At 32.5% G+C, this 27,564-nt stretch overlaps 1 protein-coding gene across 1 annotated transcript in view; it reads right to left on the bottom strand.

Moving 5' to 3' along the window:
• The window catches only part of LOC143228381 (extracellular matrix organizing protein FRAS1-like), a 206,217-nt gene that overhangs the window by 105,166 nt on the left and 73,487 nt on the right, over positions 1 to 27,564 (bottom strand). Inside the window, exons 11-29 of the mRNA XM_076459646.1 lie at positions 25,887 to 25,976; positions 25,562 to 25,709; positions 24,861 to 25,010; positions 22,650 to 22,796; positions 22,231 to 22,374; positions 21,290 to 21,430; positions 20,770 to 20,916; positions 20,496 to 20,657; positions 20,013 to 20,153; positions 14,662 to 14,805; positions 14,324 to 14,479; positions 13,408 to 13,551; positions 12,894 to 13,034; positions 12,427 to 12,567; positions 4,816 to 4,956; positions 4,168 to 4,308; positions 3,592 to 3,867; positions 2,551 to 2,757; positions 1,573 to 1,766 (exon numbers count right to left, since the gene is read on the bottom strand). Coding sequence (XP_076315761.1) covers positions 1,573 to 1,766; positions 2,551 to 2,757; positions 3,592 to 3,867; positions 4,168 to 4,308; positions 4,816 to 4,956; positions 12,427 to 12,567; positions 12,894 to 13,034; positions 13,408 to 13,551; positions 14,324 to 14,479; positions 14,662 to 14,805; positions 20,013 to 20,153; positions 20,496 to 20,657; positions 20,770 to 20,916; positions 21,290 to 21,430; positions 22,231 to 22,374; positions 22,650 to 22,796; positions 24,861 to 25,010; positions 25,562 to 25,709; positions 25,887 to 25,976 — 2,955 coding nt within the window. The remainder of the gene's footprint in view (positions 1 to 1,572; positions 1,767 to 2,550; positions 2,758 to 3,591; positions 3,868 to 4,167; positions 4,309 to 4,815; positions 4,957 to 12,426; positions 12,568 to 12,893; positions 13,035 to 13,407; positions 13,552 to 14,323; positions 14,480 to 14,661; positions 14,806 to 20,012; positions 20,154 to 20,495; positions 20,658 to 20,769; positions 20,917 to 21,289; positions 21,431 to 22,230; positions 22,375 to 22,649; positions 22,797 to 24,860; positions 25,011 to 25,561; positions 25,710 to 25,886; positions 25,977 to 27,564) is intronic.

Raw genomic sequence — 27,564 nt, 5'->3', positions numbered from 1 at the left:
ATCAGACAGATCTTGTAAAATTATCCTCAAAGGCAAAAATTAAACTTAAAACCCTTTTAATTAACAAATTTCATGTTCAAGTGATACTTAATGAGAAACAAGCATTCCAACACAAGCAAGGAAACCAAGCAAAGCTATGCATTTTTCAGCTATCTGATATACTCTTACAGCATCATGCTAGAAAATACACAAAGTTATGAACTGTTTCAGATATACCAAACTGTGATTAATAACCTAAACGTACTTTATTCAGTTTTTAAGATAGCAGAAATCACTAAAAGCTAGGGCATATTTTTATTTTATTTTTGCTCAGTTTATATTATTTAATCCTATATTAGATCTCTAATGGTTTTACCGATATTAAAACAAAGACTTTTTTCAAAAACCTGTTTTTGAAGAAACCAATATGGTAGTTTCCAAGAAGTTACATGCTCACATACGCAAGTTTTAGTGTATTAAGTTTAATCTTTTTAAACAAAGTTTGGAGTTGTTGTTTTTTTAACTTTCTATAGTCTATGTATGTATTAACAGGAGAGAGTGAATTTCTATTCACTTAGAATTGTATGTAATTATGACACTGATTTACATAACAAAATATAGAAAAAATTTTCTACTCTATTAAAAATAACAAATACAGTGAAAGATATGTTCTTTGAGCAAGCCGTGTTGGACAAACGTGTATTGGGAACAACTCAATACTTTATATAGAATTTTTAGGGATACAGGAACACAGCCACATTAAATTTTCAATAAATACTTATATATGGATTTTTTTTACACCTAAATGAAAAGTCCTACTTTTACAGTATTGTACATGAACTTAAAACATAACATCATAACATTCATGTGTGATGTTCTGCACCTGTAAATTAAAATATGTTAAATGAAATAATGCAGTAATACATTTTATTGTAACACTCACTTAAGAAAAAGATGAAGACCTTTCATCGATGAATGTAAAGAAATTCGAGATCTTTGAGATAAAGAACAGTATTTCTAATTTTAATATGAAAATTACTTTGCACATGCACTAATCAAAACAAATTCTCAATATACCCACAGACAAATCATTATTTTACTTTATAAAAAACACTTCACTAAAATATATATATAATTTTTTATGTGCAAAAACTTATGTTAACTGAAAGACTGCCAAATTTTGGAAATACACACACACACACACACACACACACACACACACACACACACACACACACACACACACACACACACTATATTGAAGGTTAAAAGTACTAACTCTATAAAGACTTTAAATGAGTGCAAAGAGGTCAGTCAAGTGATCAGTCAAATTGACTGAGCCAGTGTTGAAAGAGTGTTGAATTTTAAAAGGGTTTCTTGTACAAAGATAAGGCTAAAAATATGTATAGCTAAAATACAATTGTTGCAATACAATGTAAAAAAAAAATTTGTTTTCAACCAGCCCAAGCCAAAATTATGAACAAACGTTCAAGACATAAACATAAAAATTAGCATAAAACTAATGGTTCTGTTAAAATTATGCTAAATCTTTTTTTAAATTACTTAACCTTAAAAGTTTGAAAATCAACATACTGCTGGTAGGATTTGAATATTTAAAGTTGACAATTTGACATTGTAGCCATCAGAAATCTGAAGAATCATCAAGTCGTACTGAGTCATTGAGCCATCATGAATATAATAGAGTGATCCTCGTTTCAAAGCAGACCAAGAAAATGAAAACACTTCTGAGGGTTTTGGAATTTCAACTAATTTTCCATGTTTTGGACCTATGAAAGTTATAAAACAAAGTAAATTGCTATAAACATAAAAATTATATAACAATTAAATACACATTAACTTTGTGCACAAGAGATACAAATTTACTTGCTGTTTCAGCATTACCCAAAAAACTATAATACAATACATGATCATTTTATCAGCCTCAACATAACATTAAAAAAATGCCAATCATTTTTTGATCAATTCATGTGAATTATAAACTACTAAACAAACAATGATTATTCCATGATGATGCAAAAAGAATTAGATAATAACAAATAAATATTGATAATTTCTTTGCTCTGATACACATAAATTATAAATAATTAAAATTATTAATCAAATCTTAATTTTACATTAGTAAAGAGTATTGAATAAATGTTATTCATTTCTTCATTCTATACAAAAATTATAAAGGGGTTAAACAAATAATAATATACAAAGGAATTACATATTGTTATTTACTGATTATTTCTAAGCCTCATACATGTATTTTTACAAAGTTAAAAATAATAATTTTCTTAGATTTTTCAAAGCTTTTAAAATGTTAGAAAAAAAAAATTTAGCAATGTCAAGTTGATTTCATTCAGTACAAATAAGTTAGTATTTTAATAACTAAAACCTATATCTTATAAGTTATGTCAAATGTAACTTATAACCAACAAAGTTTTATAAAATTAGCTGATTTACCAAATGTGGATGACTGAACAGTTAAAGATAGTAAATGTAAAAAAAAACAACCAATGAAAACACATTTTTAACACAAAAATTTATGTTCCTGATTCAAACTACCTTCCAGTACATAAAACACAAGATCTTCCAAATTATCTTGGTCTGAAACTTGCAAAATGTTTGTCGTAATGCTTTTATTGCCACGATGTTCCACCAGCAAAGGACGTAACTGATTAACTTCTGGTGGGTAGCGAGACACAACTTGTACAGGAATGTCATTTACTGAGCTATCTAGTTGGCGATCACTTACTTTCAGTTGAAATTTGCCTAAAAATAAGGGCAACTAAGCAATTTATCAATCTTTTCAGAGTATCATAATTTAAGAAACATTGACTTTTAAATAATTTTCTTTAACCTACAATGATTCAAGGTTTTGTAAGAAAAATATTACACTATACAAGATCAAAACAAAAGATACTAACAAAAGCATGATACACTTGTTTTTGAAAACACTACAAAAGATCAAAACATGAATCATAAAGTATAGGAAAAGCATATATTTTTGTAGAAAAAATCTACACTTTAATTTTATTGTTACAAAAATACACACATAACATTTTAGTTTTTGTCCACATTATTGAAAAAAGTATAAAATAAATTGTATAAAATTGAACACATTTGAGATCCACAACATAAGTGTATTTAAAGATCTTTTCACACCATATTTTGAGCATATATATTTATCATGATACTACAGTATTACTCATAACTTTAAAACAAGCTTGAACTCAAGCAATTGACCACTGATTTGCCATATAGGGTATAGTCTGTCTCCAGCAGTTAAATGTGAGGATGTGGTGTAGGATGTATGGCTTGTAAAAATTCCATACATGTTTACAGTAGCCACAGTAAGGGTTAACACACTTTCAAAATTTCTCATACTGTTTAAATATGCTAAAAATGCTAATGAAAAAGCATTGATGTTATAGTATGAAAATATAATACAGATTAAGTAATACTGACTCATAATTGATATACAAAGTACAAATCATTAACATATTGTCTTATCACCAGTTCTAATGATTACAAAGTTTTACAACTGACATTTTCACAGATGAAACAAATAGTATATGCAATTTTTATGACAAAATTCTCAAGTACCTGTCCAAGGAGCATTCTGCTTGTGTTTAAATTTGATCATCCCACTAGCAAACTCATCAAATGGCAGAACATCACCAACATTAATCTGTTCCATTTCAGTCACAGTATGCCGTAATAAGTCACCATTATTTGGTGTTGTCACAACAATAAAGGCTAAGTCTTTCTGATGAGTGTCAGGGTCACTAGCAGTGATGAAAGAAGTATCGAGAGGAGTAGGTGCTCGGAAGTCCACTAACAGAGAACCATTCAGAACCAGCTGAGGTGCAACTTGATTGCCTGAAGAAATCAGTTATGCATCTTATTCACCAAAATGTAATAAGCTAAAATTTATCCAATGGGAAGAACAATATAATAAATTGCTTTTCCCTGATTCTGGTAAAGCTTTGGTTAATTCATATACATCTAGAACAACTAAACAGGATGTAATACTTCCTGTATAAATGTGTTTAGATTTTTTTAATTTGAGTCTTCTTACTCCATACCAAATAGACTTATTATAAACTACACAATTCAATTTACCTAACTAGGCATAGAAAATTATTTTATATGAATAATCTTAGACTTCAGTAAACTTACGCTCACAGACTCGGTTAACATTGTCCTCAAAATAACCAGAGCCACATTCATTCACACAGCTGTTCCCCAGCATGAAGTATCCAGCAGCACAATGATCACAAGACAACGGATTAGGGCAGTCAGTACAACCAGTAGAGCAAGCTGTTAGAACAATCAAAAATCAGTAAAGTGAAACAAACGTCACACAAAACAGAAACACCTTGCAAACATAAACTGAAAAGCAAGCATAAAGTAGTTGAAACTGCACAAATTTCTTGAAATATTTTGGTAGAATATACAGCTTCCTCTCACTATCTATCTGAGTAGATGTGACCTTCATATTATGTACAACTTCTTTTAAACATCATTCTCGACAGATTCAACTTCTATATTGTGTATAGCTCATTCTAGATATTTACCTTAGCAAGTACAACTTCTATATTGTGTATAGCTCATTCTAGATATTTACCTTAGCAAGTACAACTTCTACATTGTATAAAGCTTCTTCTAAATATTGATCTTGGTAGCCATTCTATATTGTATATAACTTTACCTAAATATCTATTTTGACATATATAACTTCCATATTAATTGTGTATAGTTTCATCTAAACATCTATCTTGGCAGGAGAGACATCTACAGTAGGGATAACTTGCTATAAACATTTACCTCGGCAGGTATGGCTTCCATACTGTGGATAATATCCTGATCCACAAGAAGTTACACATTCAGAATGCAATAGCAGGAGAGGGGGACGACAAGATGTACATAATGTTCTGTCACTACAGGTCAGGCAGTCACTGGAACACACTAGAATATTGCAGTTATATTTGGCCTGAGTCGAATCATGTTATGAAAGAGTAAGCAAGTCCCATAATACTCAATCTATTATTCAAAACTTTATATTTAATGTTTTACTAAAAATTAAACATTAAATAAATTAACCTGGAAAAACTTTAGAATTTAGAATAATGAAAAATTATCTGAAACATAATAAGCTGAAATGGTGAAATTAAAAAATATATAACAATAGGAACATGAGAAAGTATATTTAAGCTGCAGTAATTTGTTTATCTTAAACTTTACTAATATATTTGATATCTTTACGATTTTTTCTGCATTTTATGTGAAATGTTTCAAAACTAGAGAGATTAAATTCATACACATTTATCCCTAATGCCCTGTGTAAAAACAATTTCTAATGATAAAGAAGATAGCCTATGAATCAGATATTACCACAATATAGTACAGCGCAAAACATATTTCATCTCGTGCATATACAACACAAATTCCATGTATTTTGTGACTTGATTGATTGATTTAGTGCTTTATGGCACAAAGCAGCTAGGCTATCTGCGCCAAATGTCCAGTAAAAAGGTAAAAATAAATTAAATGTAGTAAAATACATAAAAGGAAATGAAGGTAAAACTAAACATTATTGAAAAACAGAAAAAGCATAAAACCAATGTTGACACCTAGTCTACAATGTTAAGAGAGAAAGCAGAGTAAGAGAAGTTGTAAAGGACTTTCTCTAGAAAATGGTAATGAACATAACCCGCCAGGAAGACTAACAGATAAGTACAAGAACCACTGTCAGTCACCTGAAGTTGGCCTTTCCAGTCCTGGTTCCAGGTTATGTTGTCATAACAGCCATTAACAAAAGGTAAAATAATAAAAGTTTTAAAAAAAATATAGCAAAATCGTAATAATAATTAGCCAAATGTCCGGTAAAAAGGTGTAAGTAAAGTAAATGTAGTAAAATTCGTAAAAGGAAACAAAGGTAAAAACAGCAATTAAAAACAGAAAATGGCATAAAACCAATGTTGACATCCAGTCTACAAAGTTGTAAAGGATTTTCTGTAGCAGAATGGTAATGATCATAACCTGCCAGGAAGACTAGCAGGTAAGTACAAGAGCCACTGTCAGTCACCTGAAGTTGGTCTTTCCAGTCCTGGTTCCGGGTTATGTGTCATCATGGCCAATACCAAAAGGTAAAGTAATAAAAGTGTGAAAAGACATGCAGTAAAATTGCAATAACAACTCGCCAGGATGACTAACGGGTAGTTCAAACGGATAGTTCAAACAGCAGCATTAGTCACCTGAAGTTGGCCTTTCCAGTCCTGGTGTCGAGTTATTTAATGTTCTGGCCATTTTCCAATGTCAAATTGAACTAGAGAGATTGAGACTCTGAAAAGGGAACCACAATTAAAAAGGTGTAATGAATAAATATCCAACACTTAAATGAGATTAAAAAGATTAATGGCTATTAAAAAACTAAAAACTTTAAAGGTGGACAGTGTCACCATCACCAATAACACTGTCCAATGTTATAGACAAACCCTGGGACAGAACATGTTTAAAATAGTGCCGTCATTGAGTCGTAACGATGGCAAGAAAGTAAAATGCGGCTTTCAGTGATTTGAGTGTTACACAAACTACACACTGGTGCATCAGTTCCAGATAAAAGAAAACGATGAGTTAAAAAACTGTGACAAATGTGTAGTCTAGTTAGAACAACTTCCTCCTTCCGAACCTAACGAAAGATAGAAGGCCAAAGCCCAATATAGGGTTTTATTTGAAAAAGCTTGTTGTTGCATTGCTCACTCCAAGTAGACTGCCAGCTGGCACAGAGCCAAGCATTGAATACAGGACCATAGTCCATGTACAGAATAGGCACAGCAGTGATAGTGCCAGAGCAGATAGATTTAGCTGCCGTGTCTGCAAGCTCATTCCTGCAAATACTAACGTGGCCTGGTATCCAGAAATACTGGATAGAAGTAGATGTTAATGAGAAATGGACCAGTTTGTTTTGAATATCAACGAGAACAGAGTGTGAGCCAACGTGAAGCGATTCCAAGGCCAGTATAGAACTAAGCAAGTCAGTATAAACAGTGCAGTCAGAGTACTGCTCAGCTTCAACATGATCCAGGCCAAGAGATATGGCGTACAGTTCAGCAGTGAATACAGAAGCTGCAGAGGGGATTCTGCGTGCAACCACCAAACTGCAACAAACCATGGCAGAGCCCACAGAATTACCTGATTTGGAACCATCCATACAAATTGGAATGGAATGATTGTTTGAAAGTTGTTCAGTAAATAAAAGAAGGTACTTCTAATCGGGAGTATCTGCCTTTTTCAGATGACTTAAAGAAAGGTTGCATTTGGGGGCTGTAATAAACCATGGGGAGGATGGGCTGACCAGTGGATTCTGCAATGTTATCCAAGGACAGACCCAATTCATCCAATTGCACCTTGATGCGAAGGCCAAAAGGAGCAATGGCAGATCATCTGTTTTGAAAAAGTAAGGCCCACTGAGGAAGGAAAACACATCCCCAGGTGGGATGCTTTGGTAAGGAAATGAAGTTTCGAAGAATATAGTGAAGACAGTTGCAAACGACGAAGATACAGAGAAGGTTCATGAGATTCTACGTATAAGCTTTGAACTGGGGAGGTGCAGAAAGCCCCAGTGCAGAGTCGAAGTCCTTGATGATGAATGGGGTCCAGCATCTTTAAGGCTGAGGGTCTGGCAGAGCCAAAGACCATTGATCCATAATCGAGTTTCAATCGAATAAGAGTACAATATATCTTTAACATAGAACATCGATCTGCTCCCCAACTGGCGGTAGAGAGCACATGGAGAATGTTCAGTGCTCTTGTGCATTTGACTCGTAGCTGTTTTAAGTGTGGTATAAAGGTCAGCTTATGGTCAAAGATAAGCCCCAAGAACTTGGTCTCGGGGACCACTGGCAGTGAAACTTCACCGATACGGAGTTCAGGATCAGGGTGAATACCCCGTTGGTGGCAAAAGTGCATGCAAACGGTTTTAGAGAGAGAAAAAGTAAAGCCATTCGCCGTAGTCCACTTCAGTACACGATTGAGGGCAGTTTGTAGTTGCCGCTCAATATATCTCATGTTCGACGACTGACATTAAATGTGAAAGTCGTCGACATAGAGCCCGTTTGCAACAGTGAGAGGGAGTTGTTCAGTAATGGCATTTATCTTTATACTGAAAAGTGTGACACTAAAACACAGCCCTGAGGGACCCCAAGTTCCTGTACAAAAGAATGGGAAAGTGTTGAACCCACACGAACTTGGAATCTCCTGTCCATTAAAATTTTTTTAATAAACATGGGTAAATGGCCACGTAACCCATATATATATATGGAGGTCTCGCAAAATGCCATACCTCCATGTTGTGTCATAAGCCTTCTCACTGTCAAAGAATATTGATACAAGACGTTGTTTAAGAAAGGTTTTTCTGATTGACGTTTCCAGTTGAATTAGGTGGTCCATGGTGGAGCACTGTTGTCGGAACCCACATTGGGTGGTACCAAAAAAGACGAGCATTAAGCATCCTCTCTACGGTCTTACAGAGACAGCTCGTCAAAGCAATTAGACGGTAGTTTGAAGGAATCTTGGGATCTTTCCGAGGTTTAGAGAAAGGTAAAATAATAGCCTGGCGCCAGGCATCAGGAAAAACATTCTCCTGCCAGATTCGGTTAAAAACAATGAGAAGAATATCAAGAGTAGCAGGAGAGAGATAGCACAGCATGTCACAGTGTACATCATCAGGTCCAACAGATGTACTGCCAGACCAATGAAGGGCCATTTTCAGTTCCACCAGCGTAAAGGGACAATTATAGTCAAAGAGACAGTCAGTTCGACAGGAAAGAGGTGAATGCTCTGCCCAAGTCTTGATGGCCAAGAAGATGGAGAAACAAACAGAAGTGCTAGATACCTGGCAAAAGCTTTCACCTAGAGTATCGGCGATGCTCCAAACATCAGCTACCTTTTGGCCATCAGAGAGTAAGATGGAGAGGGGGGACAGAATTATAGTGCCCACTGACCTTTCGAATCCTGTCCCATATGATCTTGGAACTGGTAATAGAAGATATGCTGGTTGTGAACTTAATCCAAGATTCCTTCTAGCTTTGACGTCTTACCCACCTAGCATGTGTACGGGCCCTTTGAAAAGCGATGTGGTTCAAAAGTGTGGAATATCTACGGAAAGTATCTCGGGCCTGTTTTTGAGCCTTCTGTGCCAAGTGGCAAGCATGATTCCACCACGGACGAGGATATCATTGAAAATGTGTCGAGGTTTTAGGAATACACTGAGCTGCTGCTTGTATAATACAGTCAGTTACCGCTGCCACACAGTCGTTTATTGATGGCTGATTCACGATGGCAGGATGAAGTTCTGTGAGAGCAGTGAAAGTGGACAGTCTGCCTGATCCACAAGGGCACACGGGTAGGGTGGCATTGACCATGGCCAATCACTCTCAAAAGTATAGGAAAATGATCACTGACTAGTGGATTATTATCAACCCTCCATGAAAAAATGGGAAAATAATGAAGAGGAGCAAACCAAGAGATCAATAGCAGTAAAGGGCTGACTAGGTGCATGAAAATAAGTGGAAGAACCAGTATTGAAAAAGAGAAAGATTGTGAGTAGAGAGCATATGCTCTACAGAGCGACCCCTCCTATCAATAACAGCACTTCCCCAGAGTGGAGAGACTGCAAAAATCTCTGACTCGAGGACGTTCTTCAAACCCCTCTCAACAATACTCCTAGTGATGAAATCAAGGTAGCATGAGAGGTAACCTCAATAGGTATATCCCCAATTACCTTTGAATTCAAGAGGAGTTCTCTGTGTTGGGATGTGGATGTTTCAACCAATATGTCTCCAGATCAAAGCTTCTTTACTGACTTTGGAGAGCCAGCAAGTCACTAGAACCTTTCTAGTCCCTTCTGAATAAAAAAGGGGAACATTTGCTCTAAAGGTTTTTCTGAAAGAGAATGTAATATAAGAAAATGAGGTAAAGGTGTTACAGATGTTGAAGATTGCTGCTCAGAGTCTTCAAGATGTGGTCATTTACCTATTGACTGTTTATTCACTATTTTATTTAAATTTTTTGTCACAGGATCCATAGGAAAAAAGGAAAATTTTGGTACCCACTGACCCCACCCACCATGGAGCCCTATGAGGGGACACACTACAATGTCATGCAAGGACATTGCAGCAATGCCAGGGTTTCGTGAACACTATACCCAAACACCAGCATCAGACACAATGTCCACAACACCCGTTGAGAACTTCCAACACTCGTACTTGGTTGACTCTAGCCCAAGTGGACCAGCCGATTGACCCAAGGGGGGCCAACCAAAAGCTGCCCGTCTACAAGAATTCAAGGTCAAAGTGGTATGTTAGGGTTGGACCCCTCAACCACCAGGATCCTCTCCTCCTCTTCACGGGTTGCTACGCACGGCAAACATGTGGGTGGATGTTTAGATCCCAGAAGAGGTAAACTGAAAGAACCTTCCCTGGGAGGTCCCATCACCACATACAGGAATCCACACCGAAGGGTATTTTGCAACAATTACTTTCTTCCACTAAAAAATTTGCTCACTTACAAAGTACTTTCACACATATATTTCAGTTAAATCTATAAACAATTTACTAAAAGTAACTGGCCTTTCACAGCTTTCCACAAAGAAGCTCCCAAAGAAAACTAATATTTTAATAAAATATTCTTACCTGATTGACTCACTTTGCTTTACACTATCATTGTGGCATGTCAAAAGAACACAATTTATTTTTAAACGTTTTCAACAAAAACAAACATACTTGTTATACCTAATGCTAGAAATTACCTAATTGCTGATCATATAATTTATGCCATTCAAAAGGGTTTATTTTTTTTTACTGAGATAACCTAACTATTCAGTCATTTTTATAAAGCTTAATTGTTAACTACCCACCTGCCATGCTAGACAGCATGAATACTCAAACTAATACTGCTAACTTTCTGGCTACAAAACACAAGAAAAGATTTTAACTTATTCCTAAACCTAAAAAAAATGGTGTGAGTGATATTCATATAAAGAATAAAGCCTGTAGCCCAAAAATCTCAGAATACAACATTCAATAAAGTCTGCCATAAAATGTTTTATACACAACAGATACTCAAAAATACCTTTTATTGTAAACTAAAGCATGTTATCGCACCTTTTCATATTTCTTTTTAAACCTTCCTGACTTTTTCTACATAACGTTTTACTCAGAATAAAAATTATAAGGTTAGCAGAATCATTTTTATTGTAAATAAACAAAATATACAGATATATTTCTGTTTATGTCCACTTTTCCTCTTAAGTGACAGTAATTTTGCTTTAACTACAGTAAATTTAGATTATTAATAAACTAAACAGTGTTGGGTAGAAATTTCTGTGATTTATGCTGCTTTAATTGGTTCTGAAGATCTAGAATTAACCTTTTTCAAATACAGATTCAATTAAGTTATGTAACAAAAAGAACCCTCATAAGTAATGGTTGATCAGTTAGTCTTCTGAATTCCGTTGGCTGAATTAGAAAATTGTATGTAAATAAAATATTTCAAATATTTTTCATATAACTTAAAAGTTTAGCTATTCTTTTTTATTTTTATCCTATAATCTAAGCTTTACATTAAATTTATTTCTTTTGTCTTAACCTAGTTGGAACCTAAACTTCATGCTAACTATACTTAATATTTTTCCTTTAACCCTGCTTCCAAACATTGTTCACGTTTTCAACAGCACTTGGTATTGTTTTTTCCAAATTTGTAATTGTACCTATTAGTCTTTATCAAAATCCAGATTTGAAAAATACCTAATACTTTTACTTCACCCAAGTTTGTCACTTACTATTTCTTTTATAATTCAGGTAACTGTTTATAGCACACTTAATATTTATTTTCCTTAACCTTACATGTAATTTCCATCTAGAAATATTTTAACCCCAGATTTCTTAACAATATATAATTGACAATAAATACGATATATTTTTCATCCACAATATGAAAATGTTATTTACGAAGCACATAGAGTAACAGTTAATTCGAACTTGAGAGTTTTTGGAAGAAAGATCTTCAATCATTCACTTTACCCTTGATGAAAGAAAGTCCTCCTTAAAAGAGTACACAGATTAACTACATCTACTTTCTTAAATTTAATATGTAGAATTGTATCATATTTTCTATTAAAAAAAAGCCCTATTATCATTAAATCAAATTAAAGTATTTACCCCACAACCATTCATGATCAATTAGTTTTTGTTTTGTTTTATTGGTTATTTTTGCCAAAATCTTTTTTAAAACTTAAATACAATTAACCATTTGATAGCCTTAACATGTGCATTAAAATTTTAGCAGCCCTTTTCACAAAAGTCTACCATTAACCAATCAAATAATTAATCAAAAACAATATACAGAGATAACTCAAACAGAAACAACATAACCTACCTTTACATAGGTAGCCATCTTGGTAGTAGCCTTCACTACAGTGAATACGACACTCACCATCCTGCAACAACAGCTCACCCATACATGATAAACAGTCATTTGGAAGAGGACCACTACAAGTATTACAGTTCCAGGAACACTCTATGAAAGATATGATTACCCATAAGTGAATGGATGAAGTTTAATCAAATAAAAGAACAATAATATAATTTTCAACAAAAACTTTTATTTACAAGACAAGATACCAATTCTTTTCTTTAAAATTATTTCCAAAACTATATTCTAAAAACTTTATCACATAATAAAAATATTTGTTAAAAACAGATGAACCATTCAGCTTCAATAAGAAAATTAACCCCTTGCCCTGTAATATTTAAAAGTAACTTTTTATTTATTACTGTTGCTTTTGAGTTTGTTTCATAATTATTTTTATAAATAATTTTGTACAAATATTCAAAACATTTCACCTCTACATTCTCTTGAAATGTGATCAATATAATACTGAGCATAACAGGATGCCACACATTCTCCAAACTGAAGTACCAGCTTATCTTGGCACTGTTCACATCGACCTTCTTTGCTGCATCTTAAACAGTTATAGTCACAGGCTAGAGACAAAGCAATCAGTTTCTTTCAGCAAGGATATAAAATATTAAATAAAAAACTTTTTAAAACCAAAATGAGATATTGTTTAAAATTCACTCAAACTCTATATAAAATGCTTCAATAAACTTTATCTTAATAAACATATCAGTAAATAGAAGATTTGATAGATTAAATAATAAAAACTACTACAAAATATCATTTTAAATTTCTCAATCCTTTTAACTAATTTTTAAGACTTCTTTCATTGAAATGTAGGACTGAAATACTCCATTAAGAAATCTAACTTTGCTATCATTACTGTGCAAACACTGCTTTATTTAATGCAATGATAAATTGAAAACATACAGGTTCTATTTGTTTAATTCTATACCTTACCATGACAAGTTCCTTCAACATTATAATAGCCCTCCAAGCACGTGTTCAAGCATATTCCATTATGAGAAAGTACAGATGATGGTGGACACGAGGTACAACCATCAATTCCTTGTGTGTCACATGTCAAACATAAAGGATGACACCCTGTAAAAAGACGATTATTAATTTTTATTTCGTAATTTCAAAAACAAATTATATAGAATATGCTATGAATAGTCATTATACAGATGCAAGTCCTGTGATGTGATTTTAAGTGGTCTAAATTTCATCTACATACAAAAAGAATTGTTTTAAGCTTTGAATAAAAATAAATCTACATACCAAATGTTATATATACACACACACACACGTATGTGTTTATATTTTGAATATTAAACTTTTGAACAGTAAATAAAGCCAGCTTTCAACATTATTTTACTGATTACAACAAAAACCTTCAAAAGAACAAAGAACATTTTTCTTAAAAGTGACTGTGATAAGCAATAAAACATTCTCACAACTTTTTAAAAGTTAATACAAATAAAGAAAAATTGATTTTATTTGTTATATGGTGAAGAACTCCTGAAGAAAGAATTTCTTCAAGGTTATAGCCAGAGACCAAGATATAAATGAATTAAAGGTAAAAGAAAGTATGTTTATAAATGGGCATAAATCCAAAATAAATGAGAATGGTAATGTCACTGAATTATTTTTTTTATTGTTACACATCTAAGCTAAACTTCTTAAAGGACAGTAATAATACCTCAAGCTGAAGAATGTAAAATATTTTTAAAATTCACTTTGATATTTCATACGATTATTAACAAAAAACAACACATATTAAATGTATAAAAATCAACAGAAGTAATTTTTGATTTAATATCTCTAACTGTTTATCATGTGGTACTTCTATATTTTAAAAGTTGGCATTACTTACTTTCACAAAGCATATGCTTATTCAGAAAGAAACCCTGGTCACATTTTGACACACACCTTCCTCCTTGAGGAAATTTTTCTTCATCTTTACAGGCTATGCATTCAGGAGATGATGCACCCAGTTTCAAAACACACATTTTGCAGTCACGGTGGCAATCTAAACATGTAAAGTAATTAGTACTGTTTACATAAAGTCGTGGTATCTATATGATTAAGTACCCTTTGTAAACGCTTCTATAACAAAATTTCTGAAAGTAATATTGACTAATATATCAACTACAAAATAAAATGTTTATTGAAGGTTCTTACAGTTTTAAAGTAAATATATTTTACACTAACCTTTACACATCCCATCAGTGTCCAAGTATGTTCCATCAAGACAGCTTATCTGACACCTCCCATACACTGGTTTAACATCACCATGACATCTAGTACATTCATCTGTTCCCCATCCATAACAAGTGGCACAATTTGGATGACATGCTAAAAAAAACATTCAAAAGTATAATTATACACAGTATCTTATGCAAGTTTTTCACTTCAATGTATACCTATTAGTATCTTTCAAGCTTATAACTTGCAAGCTTCAATAATTGATATGCACCAAAATGAGAATGATCACACCAGTAATTGAAACATCATACATGTCTAAAAAGTATTTTTCTTACAACCTATACAAAACTCATGACTGCAGGAAAATACACTTAGTTCCACATATATATACTGTGCACTTTCAAAACTCATTGTTATGGAACTAATGACTTCACTGAACAAATGTTGTCTTATACATATAATTTTCTTTGCATTTAATTAATATAGAACTTATAGGCTTCATCTAGTACTTACAACATTCTTTCTACCCTTAATTCATATAAAGCTAAAAAAAGTCATTAAATTTATGCTACCTTACTTTTTTTATGCTCCTTTCATGAAACTTCATTAATATCAAACTAAAATTTAACTTCACTGAAACTTACATAGACTGTTCACACAGGATAATAATAAAACATTCTAAGACCAAACTGTCATTTTAAGGATCTAATTTCTGGATCTGAATAGAATGTGAGCTCCACCAGAATTAAATAATTAATGTTTTAACAAGTTTTATAAAACATTTAGTAACAGCTGTAGCAAATATTCAATGAATAACAGTAACAGATGAGCTGTCAAAAAAATGGAGTCAAGCAAAAAAAAACTGAAGAAAGCCATTAAAAAGAATTCCAAATGACTGCATTACTGAACAAAACACTAATGAACACTTGTTCACTTACAGTCCCATAAGTATACTTCAATTCTTACCAACTTCAGTTTAATAACAAGTGATAATCTTGTGCATCTTTTTTCAACCAATTACTGTGCTTTGGCCAGAGCTAATAACTTCTCTAGCATGTAAACAAAATCAAAATAATACCTACCAATTGGACAAGTGAACTTATATGTGCTATTCAGCATATATTATAGCATTATCATGCCAACAAAGCATAGATTCACATTCAAATTGTTAATGAGATAACTCTCATAGTGTTGTTTGCATTAATAATATTGTAAATTTTATGATCCTGCCATGTAGTTGCATTACATTATTTTTAGACTTTTCTCAGTTTAATGCCACAATTCCACTTAACAAAGAACTTTTTAAATAATTGGAAATATTTCACTCAATAAGACCTTAATATTTCAATGTGAAGTTCAACCCATAAGTGTTCTTGTATGATAAAACACTTATGTTTAAATGATATTGATAAAAATAATTATTCTGAATAATTTTGTCATCAAGAGTGCTTTCATGTGTATCAATCACCACAAGACACGATTATTTCAAGTAGACTCATTAAACATTTATTAAATAATTTTATTCATTTTAGATCTGAAACAAATAAACAAATACAAAAGAAACAAAATAATCTTAATAACATACATCGAATTACTGAACTTACAGTACTGAATGTCCCAAAACATTTTGTAATGGGGTCTAAAAATGTCCCAAAAACATCTTAGTCTAGATCAATCACTGTATGAATAATGACCGACCTAATCAGACATAAGGCGATAGACTGTTTTTAATGGCCAAAAACATTTAATTTCGTGCATGGTGATTAGGTTTATAAAACTTTTCACTGCATTGCTATCATTTTTATTAATGAATTTTAGACAGTAACGTATGTAAAACATAAGATAAAACTTATTTTCTGATGTGTTTATGCTCAAGATGGAATTAGGATAATTGCAAAATATCTATATGTTCTTCATCCTATCAAAAACTTCAAAACTTGAGATTTCTACCAAATGAGTCTTAAGTAAAACTCTACTAACAACATTTAATCCAGTAATATTAACATGAAACCAGTTCACTTGCCAACAGAATCATATGGTTCAAAGTCTTACTGACCACTAACATTTTCTAAAAACTGCTTTTGTGAAATTGAGATAAACATAGTAGTATAAATTAACATTAATAAATATGGGTGAGATGTTGTAATGATAGGGTTAAGGCTTTTATGGACTTTTCCAGGACTTCCTGATAAAAAAAAAAAATTGATTTTACATGATTTACAGTACTAAAAGTTAACATTTTCTTACACTAAAATGTATTTCCAATAGATCCTTACCTCCACTATCTTGATCCAGGTTTGCCCTCTAAACATTTCTAACACCTAAAAATGTAGTTGATGAAATTAGTGAAAAAAAAACATTATGTAAAGAGCATCCTTCCATGGAAACATCAGAATACACCAGTCATATGAGTTGATGAACACAACTGGCAAGTGTAATAGATGATAGATCATGGGAAATAGAGAATATACATGGAAACAAATATACAGGAATGGCAAACATGAAAGGACACAGTATGAATCAAATACCACAACAAGAAAAACTAGACAAAGTAGTTGTCCCAAACCAAAATTAGAGTGCAGGTGAGAAATGGAAGGTAAGGAAATAGGAGAAATGGCCAAACAACCTTCCCAGGTCAGTAATGTCCTGAGAAGGAAGGCCAAACATAGATAAAGGATAACATACAAGGAATGGTAATGGATGCAGTAACAGGAAATAGAAATGGCATAAATAGCAGAATGAGGACAAACACATGCCAGGAAGAGGAAAAAATAAATCTGAAGGAAAAAATGGTACAAGGACACATTGCAATTGGTTCAGAGAGAGAATTGGACAAGGCATAAAAAATAACACTGAGCCTCCAATTTAGCAGAATAAAGGAACATAATGGGTGAACCAGACAAAAGGAACACAAAAGGAAGAATATAACCAAGAAAGAGAAAACTATTTTGAAGCAAGAGAATAAGAGTTGTTTAACAGGGCAGTTTTATAACAAGAAAAATTTGAAACCAACAAACCCTGAACAAACAACGAGGTAAAGAACTGGAACACTTGAGGAACAGAAGGACAGGATACTCAGGAACAATGAAGAAAGACAGAATATCTCTGGCACACAGAGAAGGGAAAGAGTGAATGGTGTGGACAAGGAAAAATGTTACATGAGGGGTGAGTATAAACTAAGACAAGGGACTAAAAAAGAGCCGCATATAAGGACAGAGTTGGGTAACCTTTGGATGAAATATATCCTACTGTGGTTGTCAAAGAAAAAAACAAGATGGAGGTAATGACAGGGGTTGTTGCTTCAGTAAGGGCCAGGGCAAAGAGAACTACGTCTCAGCTGGCCAATATGGAGCAATTAGCAGAACATAGCAAGGAGTGGTTTGAATAAGGAAAATGACTTTGAAGAGTAGTCTGATTGAATGGTAGGCATGTAGGTGAAGACTCCTCCAATGTTGACTGAAAGCATCTACACCTAGAGCTGAGAGGTGAGAAACTGTAGATTGAATGGAAGGAAATTTGGTATTTCAGTGAATATCAAATGCATGTATATGCAGTGTTTCCAGCTGAGAACACATCCACAGAAATACCTGAAGAAATATCTGTGGGGAAAACCTTGTTGGGACAGGATACATGATCAGCCACAACATTCATAATTCCGGAAATATGACACGTCAAAACCATCATGTCATGGTTATTGGTCTAATACAGGAGGTCCAGAGACTGAAAACACAGAGATCAGACTTGGTTCTCCTTGCTTGGTGATATTGTTGATGACAGTAGAACTGTCAGAATGAAAGAACCACCCATCTCCACAGGAGCAGAAGGAAATGATACAGAGCCCAATGAACTCCTAAATGCTTCAGGATGCTGATATAGATAGTAATCTCTTTAATGGACTACCTACCCAAATTCTCATGGGAATCGTGGAAAACCCTCCAACCTACCAAGGAAGCATCTGTGACTAGACAAGACCTGTGACATAATATAGGAATGGAAACCTCCGCTATAACAGAGTCCCTGTCAAGCCACCGCGTGTGCGTGCGTGCGTGCGTGCATGCGAGCGAGCGAGCGAGTGGGTGGGTGGAGTGTGTGTGTAAAAATAACAAAGCAACACACTTCCATAATAAGCCAAAGGTACCAAGATAGAAACAGTAATGATCATACAAAAACCAGTAAACATACCAACAAATTAAAGGAAAATAAAGTAATAATCACTCTATAAATGCAAATGTAAACTGAAGTAACTTAAATGGTACAAGAATTTTAAAAATCTAACTTACCAAATATTGAACAGTAAAAACATTAAAGAACTAAATTATCGAGTGTGGGAAATTTGATTCATCCTCACAAGTACACAAAGTCACTACACATGAGTATACCAACTGAGAGTGGGGAACACACACTGAAAAAGTTACTACAGACATCCTGCGAAAAAGAAAGATACGTTATTCAACAGATTACATGCAGGAACAGTAACAGTTGGATAGTGTCATAAAAAGAAATTTCCACACAGTAGTTATATCCTTTGTCACGAACAATCATAACATGAAAATAAGAAATTGTTGATCGAGTATAAGAACTGAACTCCTGAAGAACTAAAGCCTGTGATTCCCCAGCAGAATTTGTTGATTCTGACATGCGGGAAATCATGTTAGAACCATTTTCTACTAATACAAGAATTCCGTCATCTACCATATAAAATCTCAAATTCCTTTAAACAAATCAAAATCCATAAAACAGAGTATAAAAAAAAAAAACGAGCAGAAATGAAATGTCAAATCAAATGTCAAAACTTCAAGTTGACACTGATACAAATTTATGATCAAGCACACTCAAAATTTTGTAATCATACAGGTGAAGAACAAGTTAAAATACATGTACTTAGATGCCAATCGAGAAAGTGAAGGAGCTAACTGTGCCAGTATGGTGCAGTATGAGTAGTGGAGGATAGTCACATGATCAGCACATGTTCTTAAATAGCACAGAAATGAAAATGTATACAAGATTGGTGCACTGTTAGTGAAATTTTTTTTTTAATATTGCTTAGAAGGCAAACCAGGATTGAAATAACTTTGAACGAGAGGAGGTGGTACCATCTTTGAAAATCTGTTTACAAAATTTCCTGACTTTTCAGGATCTTTATGACCTCCACAAACTATTTGCATACCATATACACTAGTATATTAAATTTTTAAAGAGTAACAAATAGCAGATAATTACACAAATAGTATGCTCAGTCATAACAAAGAAATAAAGCATAAATATAAACAACAGATATAATTAAGCCAGACTGGTGATGTCGATAAGAAACATACAGTTTGTGTTCAACATCAACCTGTTCATACTTCATACTCTACCTCGACATATGCCTGCATCATGATAAAAACTTATCCCACAGTCTTCTACACACAGACCATTTTTTAGCATTTTTGGAGATTTGCAAGTTGAGCATTCATCTATATTTGATCCAAGGCAAGTTTGACAGCTCTCATGGCATGCTGATAAGATAAACACAAACAAAAGCTGAAAAATGTTTTCTAATCACAATTAAATAATATTGCCTTTAAAATTAGAATATCACACTTGTAATTCAGTAAAAAATAATTTTATTAAGTGAGTAGTACATGATAACACATTTTAAATTGTTTTTCTATGTTAATTATAACAAAGATAACCTATTAGCTAAAATATATTTTGATGGTGTTTTCTATTGAAATAAATGATTGTTTTTCAAGCTCCAGCTGATTAGAAAGGTGTATATCAAGCCTACTAAATTGTTATCTATTGAAATTTTAAAACCAGCATGTTGTACATTAAATAACTTAAAGCTAAATACATACATTTGCACTTTCCTTCATAGGACAGAAAATATTTGTCAGGACAGTCATCCAAACAATATCCATAAGAGACACCAGGGTATGTAACCAGATGTCCAGTGCTGCATGATAAGCATTGATCTAAAGCTTGGCCTCCAGCACAATACCGACAGGTTGGGTGACAAGCTGTAAAATAATGAGAAGTGAGCTTGTTTCTATAAAAGTACTTTACAATGCATAAATTTATCATGTTTAACTACAAACAAATTAATTTTAGGCTGAGAAAATAAATACTAACCTTGACAAGTGTTAGAATCAGTGTCTTTGTAATACCCTGGCCCACATTCCTCTACACACGATTGTTCACGGAGGAACCTACCATAATAACAGCTGGTACAATTAGTTGACAAGGGACCTGTACAATCTCCACACAAGGGGTGACATGCTACCAACAAAATTAAGCATTACTGTAACTTAAGCTCAAACAAACGCTTATTCTCAAAATATACTGAAGAAAATATTGTATGTTACATTATAAAGAAACTAACATATTGTAAAAGTTGCATAAAAATATTTATTCCAAATTAAATATCAATGAAATTATTCTACCACCATCTACTGTAAATTTTAAATATTATAATGTTTTTTTACTGTTAAAATCACTACTCAAGCTTCATAAGTATAATTTTAACCCTGTTACAGCATTTAAGAACATTGTACTTAGTTACTAAGCAAAAAAAAAACACACGTGGAGCAATCATTCTCAAGCAGCATTACTATAAAGTTGCCATACAAAAACTTGATAAAACAATACTTACGAATGCAGTACCCCTGTTTAGTAGGATACATTCCACGACTGCACATATCCACACAGCGCTCTTCTTGAAGAAGTTTGCCATTTTTGCAAGATCGACAATAAGGCTTGTCTTTGTAGCAACTTTCACAATAACTTTCACAAGCTAGAAGGTACAAAATTTAACAGAATTAATCCCTAAAGACTAAAATTACACCAACATAAAAAATGGCTTTGGCAACACTAAAAAACAGAAACCTATAAATCTATGGAAATTCAAATGTTATATCCATACCTAGCAAAGGGGGAGAGAGAAAACAAGAAGTGCTGTCTGCATGGTTGCATCAATATTACTAGTGAATATTGGTTGGTTGTAATCTAATATGTTTTTCACCTCCTACAAGCAAGTAATTGAAGTTCTCAAACTGATTATCATTCAAATAATTGGTATATTATTCTAAAAATATCTATTTTAAATTATATCAACATATTTTGTTATTTTGAAAGTAATATAGTTGCAAAACAGATTAATGAGTAATACTCATATCTATGCTCCAAAACCTTCTAATAAACAACCTTAGGGTAAACAATATAAAAACTACCATTTAGTTTCAACAAACTTTTTAAATTCAAAATATAGTTTCAGAAGAAATTAATTCACTAGAAACCAAATATAACAGTGAAATCAAGTTAAGGCATTCTAATAATACTAATGGAACATTCAGGAGTTAGGCCTAGACTAGAATATAAACTTGTCAGACTCAAATTTTCTTGGAATTAATTCTTGACTAGAGACCAAACTTAATACTACAGGAAATTTCTGAAATTAAGTCTAGTCTGAATAACCATAGAAAAACTGTTTTCCCAGGTTTGAGTTCTCTCATTAAAGCAACATCTTTCACAATTTGGACTACTATAGTAAAAAACATTTACATCACAGTTTTTAGTTGATTTATTAAACATTACCTTGACAATGTCCGCCTTCCACATAAAATCCTTCATTACATTTTTCAACACACTGTCCATTCATAAGTAGATGACTATTGTAGAAACATGAGAGGCAATCATATTGAGAGGGTCCACGACAGTTCTTGCAAGATGAATGGCAAGCTAAAAAAGAAAAATTTTAATATCTGAAACTTAAACAAAAATCTATTTATTTTATAAATACTTTTAAACAATTATAAACTTTGATATATTTTTCTTCCCTGTCAAATGAGAAAAAAATATTGCAAACATTTTATTGAAATCCAATATGATCAAAAATACTTCATATACACATATTACACATGCAGAAAAGCAATAACCTTTACTAGAAATATCAGAGGAATTATTATGAGGGACTCTCTTTATATCTATGATTACATGAATTCATAATATCTTACCAATACAAACTCCATTACTAATTGTATGGGATGGTCCACATTCTTCTCTAGTTACACAGTGTCTGGCTTTGAATATCAATCCTGATTTACAGGTTAAACACTGGTGTTCTCCTTCACCAAAACATTCGTGACAACTGGTATGACATGCTGAGTATTGTACAATACATTAATAAGTAATTAGTGTAATGTATTACACAAAACAACCATCCTCTTAGTAATACTTATGTAAAATCAGACATCAATAAAGAGTATAGTTATCATAGAAAGCAGGGGAAAATTGTGACTAAAGTGTTGTATGCTTAAAATCGATATTCATAAGGTCCCAATATTCTCAACTAGTCCTTTATAAAAACTGTTTACAGAATATGTTTAGTGTTTAGAGTCACTTGGCAGAATGCAGTAGATCTTCCAAAGCATGCTGTACATTCTTAATGGGTTTTAAGTCCAATGAACATGTGAAACACAAAACTAAGTCAAAGAATATGTCAACTAGTTAACATGACGTGGGCATACCAGCACTATCATCCATTAGGATAAAGCTAGGTCTATTGTACCAGCATATGACAGTATAAATATTTATAAGACTTATCTGTAACACACAGCATTAATGGTAGCATTTCAACATTTCACAAGATGTAAAGACAGTGTATTTACATAAATAGATGTAAAACATTTCTGAGTGAAATACAAAATGGATCTTGTTCCAAATAAGTTGTATGGTTGAAAAATAAAACAAATATTGTTTCACATGCCATTAGCCCCTCGGACCCTGAAGTGTTACAGATAACACAGATTTTAGTGTCATTTCTTAGATGTCAAACAACCTATCAATTAAACTGTAACATGCATTGGGGTAAATTACCACAGAACAACCTATAAATTAAAGTGTTGCAGCTACTAAGGTAATGTATCAAAGAATAACATATATAATGTGTTGCAGCTACTAAGGTAATGTATCAAAGAATAACATATATATAATGTGTTGCAGCTACTAAGGTAATGTATCAAAGAATAACATATATATAATGTGTTGCAGGTGTTTGGGTAATGTATCATAAATTAAGCTACCAATTAAATATAGCACATAATGGAGTAAATTACTAGAGAACAATCTATAAAGTGCAGCAGGTGTTGATATAATATATCACAGAACAACATATAAATTTAAGTACACAGCAGGTATTGAGATAATATTCCACAGAACAACCTATAGTTTGAATTGTAGCAGGTATTGAGATAATATTCCACAGAACAACCTATAGGTTAAAGTTTAGCAGGTATTAGGGTAAATTACCACAAAAGAAATTATAGGTTAAAGTGTAGCAGATATTGGGGTAATATTCCACAGAACAACCTATAATTTAAAGTGTAGCATGTATTGAGGTGATATTCAACAGAACAACCTACAGTTTAAAGTTTATCAAGTATTAGAGTAAATTACCACAGAATAAAATTAGATTAAATTGTGGCAGGTATTGGGATAATATTCCACAGAACAACCTCTAGTTTAGCAGATATTGAAGTAAATTACCACTTAAAATACTATAGATTAAATTGTAGCAGGTATCGAGGTAATATTCCATAGAACAACCTATAGTTTAAAGTTTAGCAGGTATTGCGGTAATATTTCACAGAACAACCTATAAGTTAAAGTGCAGCTGGTATTGAGGTAATATTCCACAGAACAGCCTATAAGTTAAAGTGCAGCAGGTAATCGGGTAGTGTGGCACAGAACAATTTATAGTTTGAATTGTAGCAGGTATTGAGATAATATTCCACAGAACAACCTATAGGTTAAAGTTTAGCAGGTATTAGGGTAAAGTGCCACAAAAGAAATTATAGGTTAAAGTGTAGCAGGTATTGGGGTAATATTCCACAGAACAACCTATAGGTTAAAATGCAGCAGATATTGGGGTACTAAAAACTTTTATTGAATAAAACTAAAAACATTCAAACATTTTTTATGTATTGAAAAAAAAAAGATATTTATTGTGAGAAACTATTTCTTTTATTAAGTTTTAGTCTACAATACTACAAATAAATATATTGGTAAACAAACAACTATATTTGTATGAATACACTACTTTGAAACTTACAAAAATTAGAATAGTTGCATTCTTTTCTTTGGCTAAATTAGTAAACTTTCTCCAAAATAAAGGCCACAAAATACAAATTCATGAATCTCAAAAAAGTAGGATTATTAAAACTTACACTGACAATATCCTAAAGAGTCCTGAAAATAACCTTTAGAACATTCAAACACACAGTGTCCTTCTTCCAATAATTTGCTTTCATCTTTGCAAGCAAGACAATAACTAGGATCTTTTTCAAGACAAGAACTGCAATCATCAGAACATTTAACTGCAATAAATACAACAAAAATATTAAAACCATCTTTATAAAGAGAAAACACACATATATTGTCATCACAGAGGCAGCATATAAATTATAAACAGTACAACATTTTACAATAAAAAAAATTATAGTACTAAAAACAATATAAGAAGAAATAATGTGTTATTTCACCAAAAATGTCTACAGAGCAAAATTAAAATAACTTAAATATAGTAAATTATCTGATAAAAACAATTTTGAAAAGTAGTAATATAAATACTAAGCAGGAAAGAGCAAAGCTAAAACAAGAATAATCTCAGACCTTGATTAATAATGTTTATACCATGTTAAAAGTGTAACTAATCCTCTGTTATAAACTGTTAAAAAATAAAATAACAAAGCAATTACTCATTTATGTTAAATAATTCAGAAAAAGCATTATGTTTACCTAAAAATCTGTTTCCTTGCATTCCTGCTACAAACAGTAAACATACAGTTCAACATCTTTTATTTACTGGAGATAGAAAGCTTTCTTATTAACTAGGTGAGGGAATTTACAATCTTAAGAATAATATTACCTGGCTTGCATGATGGACAACACTGACCCTTCATTTCCACAGTAGCTGAACCAACAGGACATGATGGGCACTTATGTTTAAAGTGTATAATCTGTCCATTGTAACATGCTCCAATAGTGCATTTGTCTACAACCCACTGCTCTCCTGGCTAAATAAAAAACATTCTTATTTTCTAATGAAAGTACATCACACAATTACTCAAGAATAATAAAAAAATGAACATATATACAAAAACACTTCCCCTCATTTGTAAAATGTTCTTGATCACATTTACCCAATAAAGTTAACATTCAACAAATCAAAATTAACTGAAGAATACACTCACTTTATAGATTCTGTCTTCTACAAAACACAAATCAAATTGCTGAACACACTCTGGGCAGCATTTTCCAGATATGTGCACCAATTTTTCATCCTAAGAAATAAGAAAGCATAATAACTTTCCTCCAGACAGTAAAAGAAAAATTATAACTGGTTGTTAGTGTAATTATAAGTGAAAAACTGAAATTGCTAAATAACATTCACACAAATTGAGAAAAGTTACTGAATAACTGAGAGTGTGTTTATGAAAAAAAACACTTTCTTGAGAACAATGTGCTAATAAAGACAAAATCCAGTAATTTCCTGAAAGTCTAGATATGTACAAAAACCTACTAACTGCTTGATATCACAGTTATCAGTAATGAGATTCAGTTAATACCAAACAATGCAGATACTGTAATATCTTGAAGGGTTGCAACTTACAAAATAAATTTTGAACTAGCATTTAAGAAATTAAACATGTAACATAAATAAAAAAGTTTAGTAGTATCACTAAAACAACAGACCATAAAATCCTAATACATTTCTCAAATGGTTGAATTCAGAAAATTTCTGAACTTTTAAAGTTTAAATGTTATTTTGTTTAGAGAGAAACCTATTTCTGTTTCTTCTAAGTTTCTTTTTTCTGCAACCTATTGTTCTACTGTTCTAAAATGTGACAGTTAATGACTTTGATGTTGTTTCTATTTGGACAAAGTGTACAGGAATATCTCTAATATGTAGTAAAAATAAATCCACAGGTTAAGAAGGCTGCCCTGAAAGGAGTTTCAATCTGCGACTCCAAGCTCATACTAGTGCTCAGAAACCCAATACCTTTATCCATAAAAAGGCTTAAGTTTCGAAAAGACAACTCACCATTCTAGCTGTTGTGTTTCCCCTACTCAAAGAAGGCTCATTCTCAAACCAACACATACAGCACTATTCAGTTACTTTCGCTGCCAACACACGTGAGATTCAAAAACTAGAAATATCTGTAACAGACCAGTGTAACTGCTGAACCAAGCATGGCTTGATGCATCATCTAATCAGTTCAGATGGCCCTCAAGAGTGAATAGCTCAAATCAACTTGGCAGGAATTTAGACAAAAATAGTTTGATGTTTGGCATTTTATGATCAAATAGTCAAACATCTATACATCCAGAATGCTCAAAGATATTTGATCTTTCTTTCTGCACTTGATAAGATGTTTACCTGAGAGAATTATAGTTACTATGCATCTATAATTAGAATAATTTAGGAAAAGCTATATAAATAAAATTCTTAAGAGTGAATAAGTATTTTCTAACTGCTTATATAATATACCATAATTTTTTTCTTTATTCATATTTGAACTTGAAATCATCAGCTCACAATATTATTCCAAAACCAGTATTCTTACTACTTCAGTTACAGGACTCAAATCCCATGTGTTACAACCACAGGAAACATTGAATTGTGTTTAAATTACACACTCCCTAAACAAAAATTAAATTTGACCTTATATGTAGTATAAAACGTTTAATGGTACAGTGACATTCAATGTTTCATAGTGCAAATAAAATGGTTGTTTGGAAAGACTTTTGTCTGCTATCATGTCCACTCTATCTGTCAAATTCAGTATTAAACAAAGACTATGTTGTAAGAAAAAGACAAATTTGAAATGCTATTTTTTTTTTACATACCTCTAATTTAACATTCACAGT

Source organism: Tachypleus tridentatus, chromosome 10 (genome assembly GCF_004210375.1).
Source record: "Tachypleus tridentatus isolate NWPU-2018 chromosome 10, ASM421037v1, whole genome shotgun sequence".
In the NCBI taxonomy this organism is placed as follows: Eukaryota; Metazoa; Arthropoda; class Merostomata; order Xiphosura; family Limulidae; genus Tachypleus; species Tachypleus tridentatus.
Note: the sequence above shows the minus strand (reverse complement) of the source record. Positions and strands in the feature narration are given on the sequence as shown.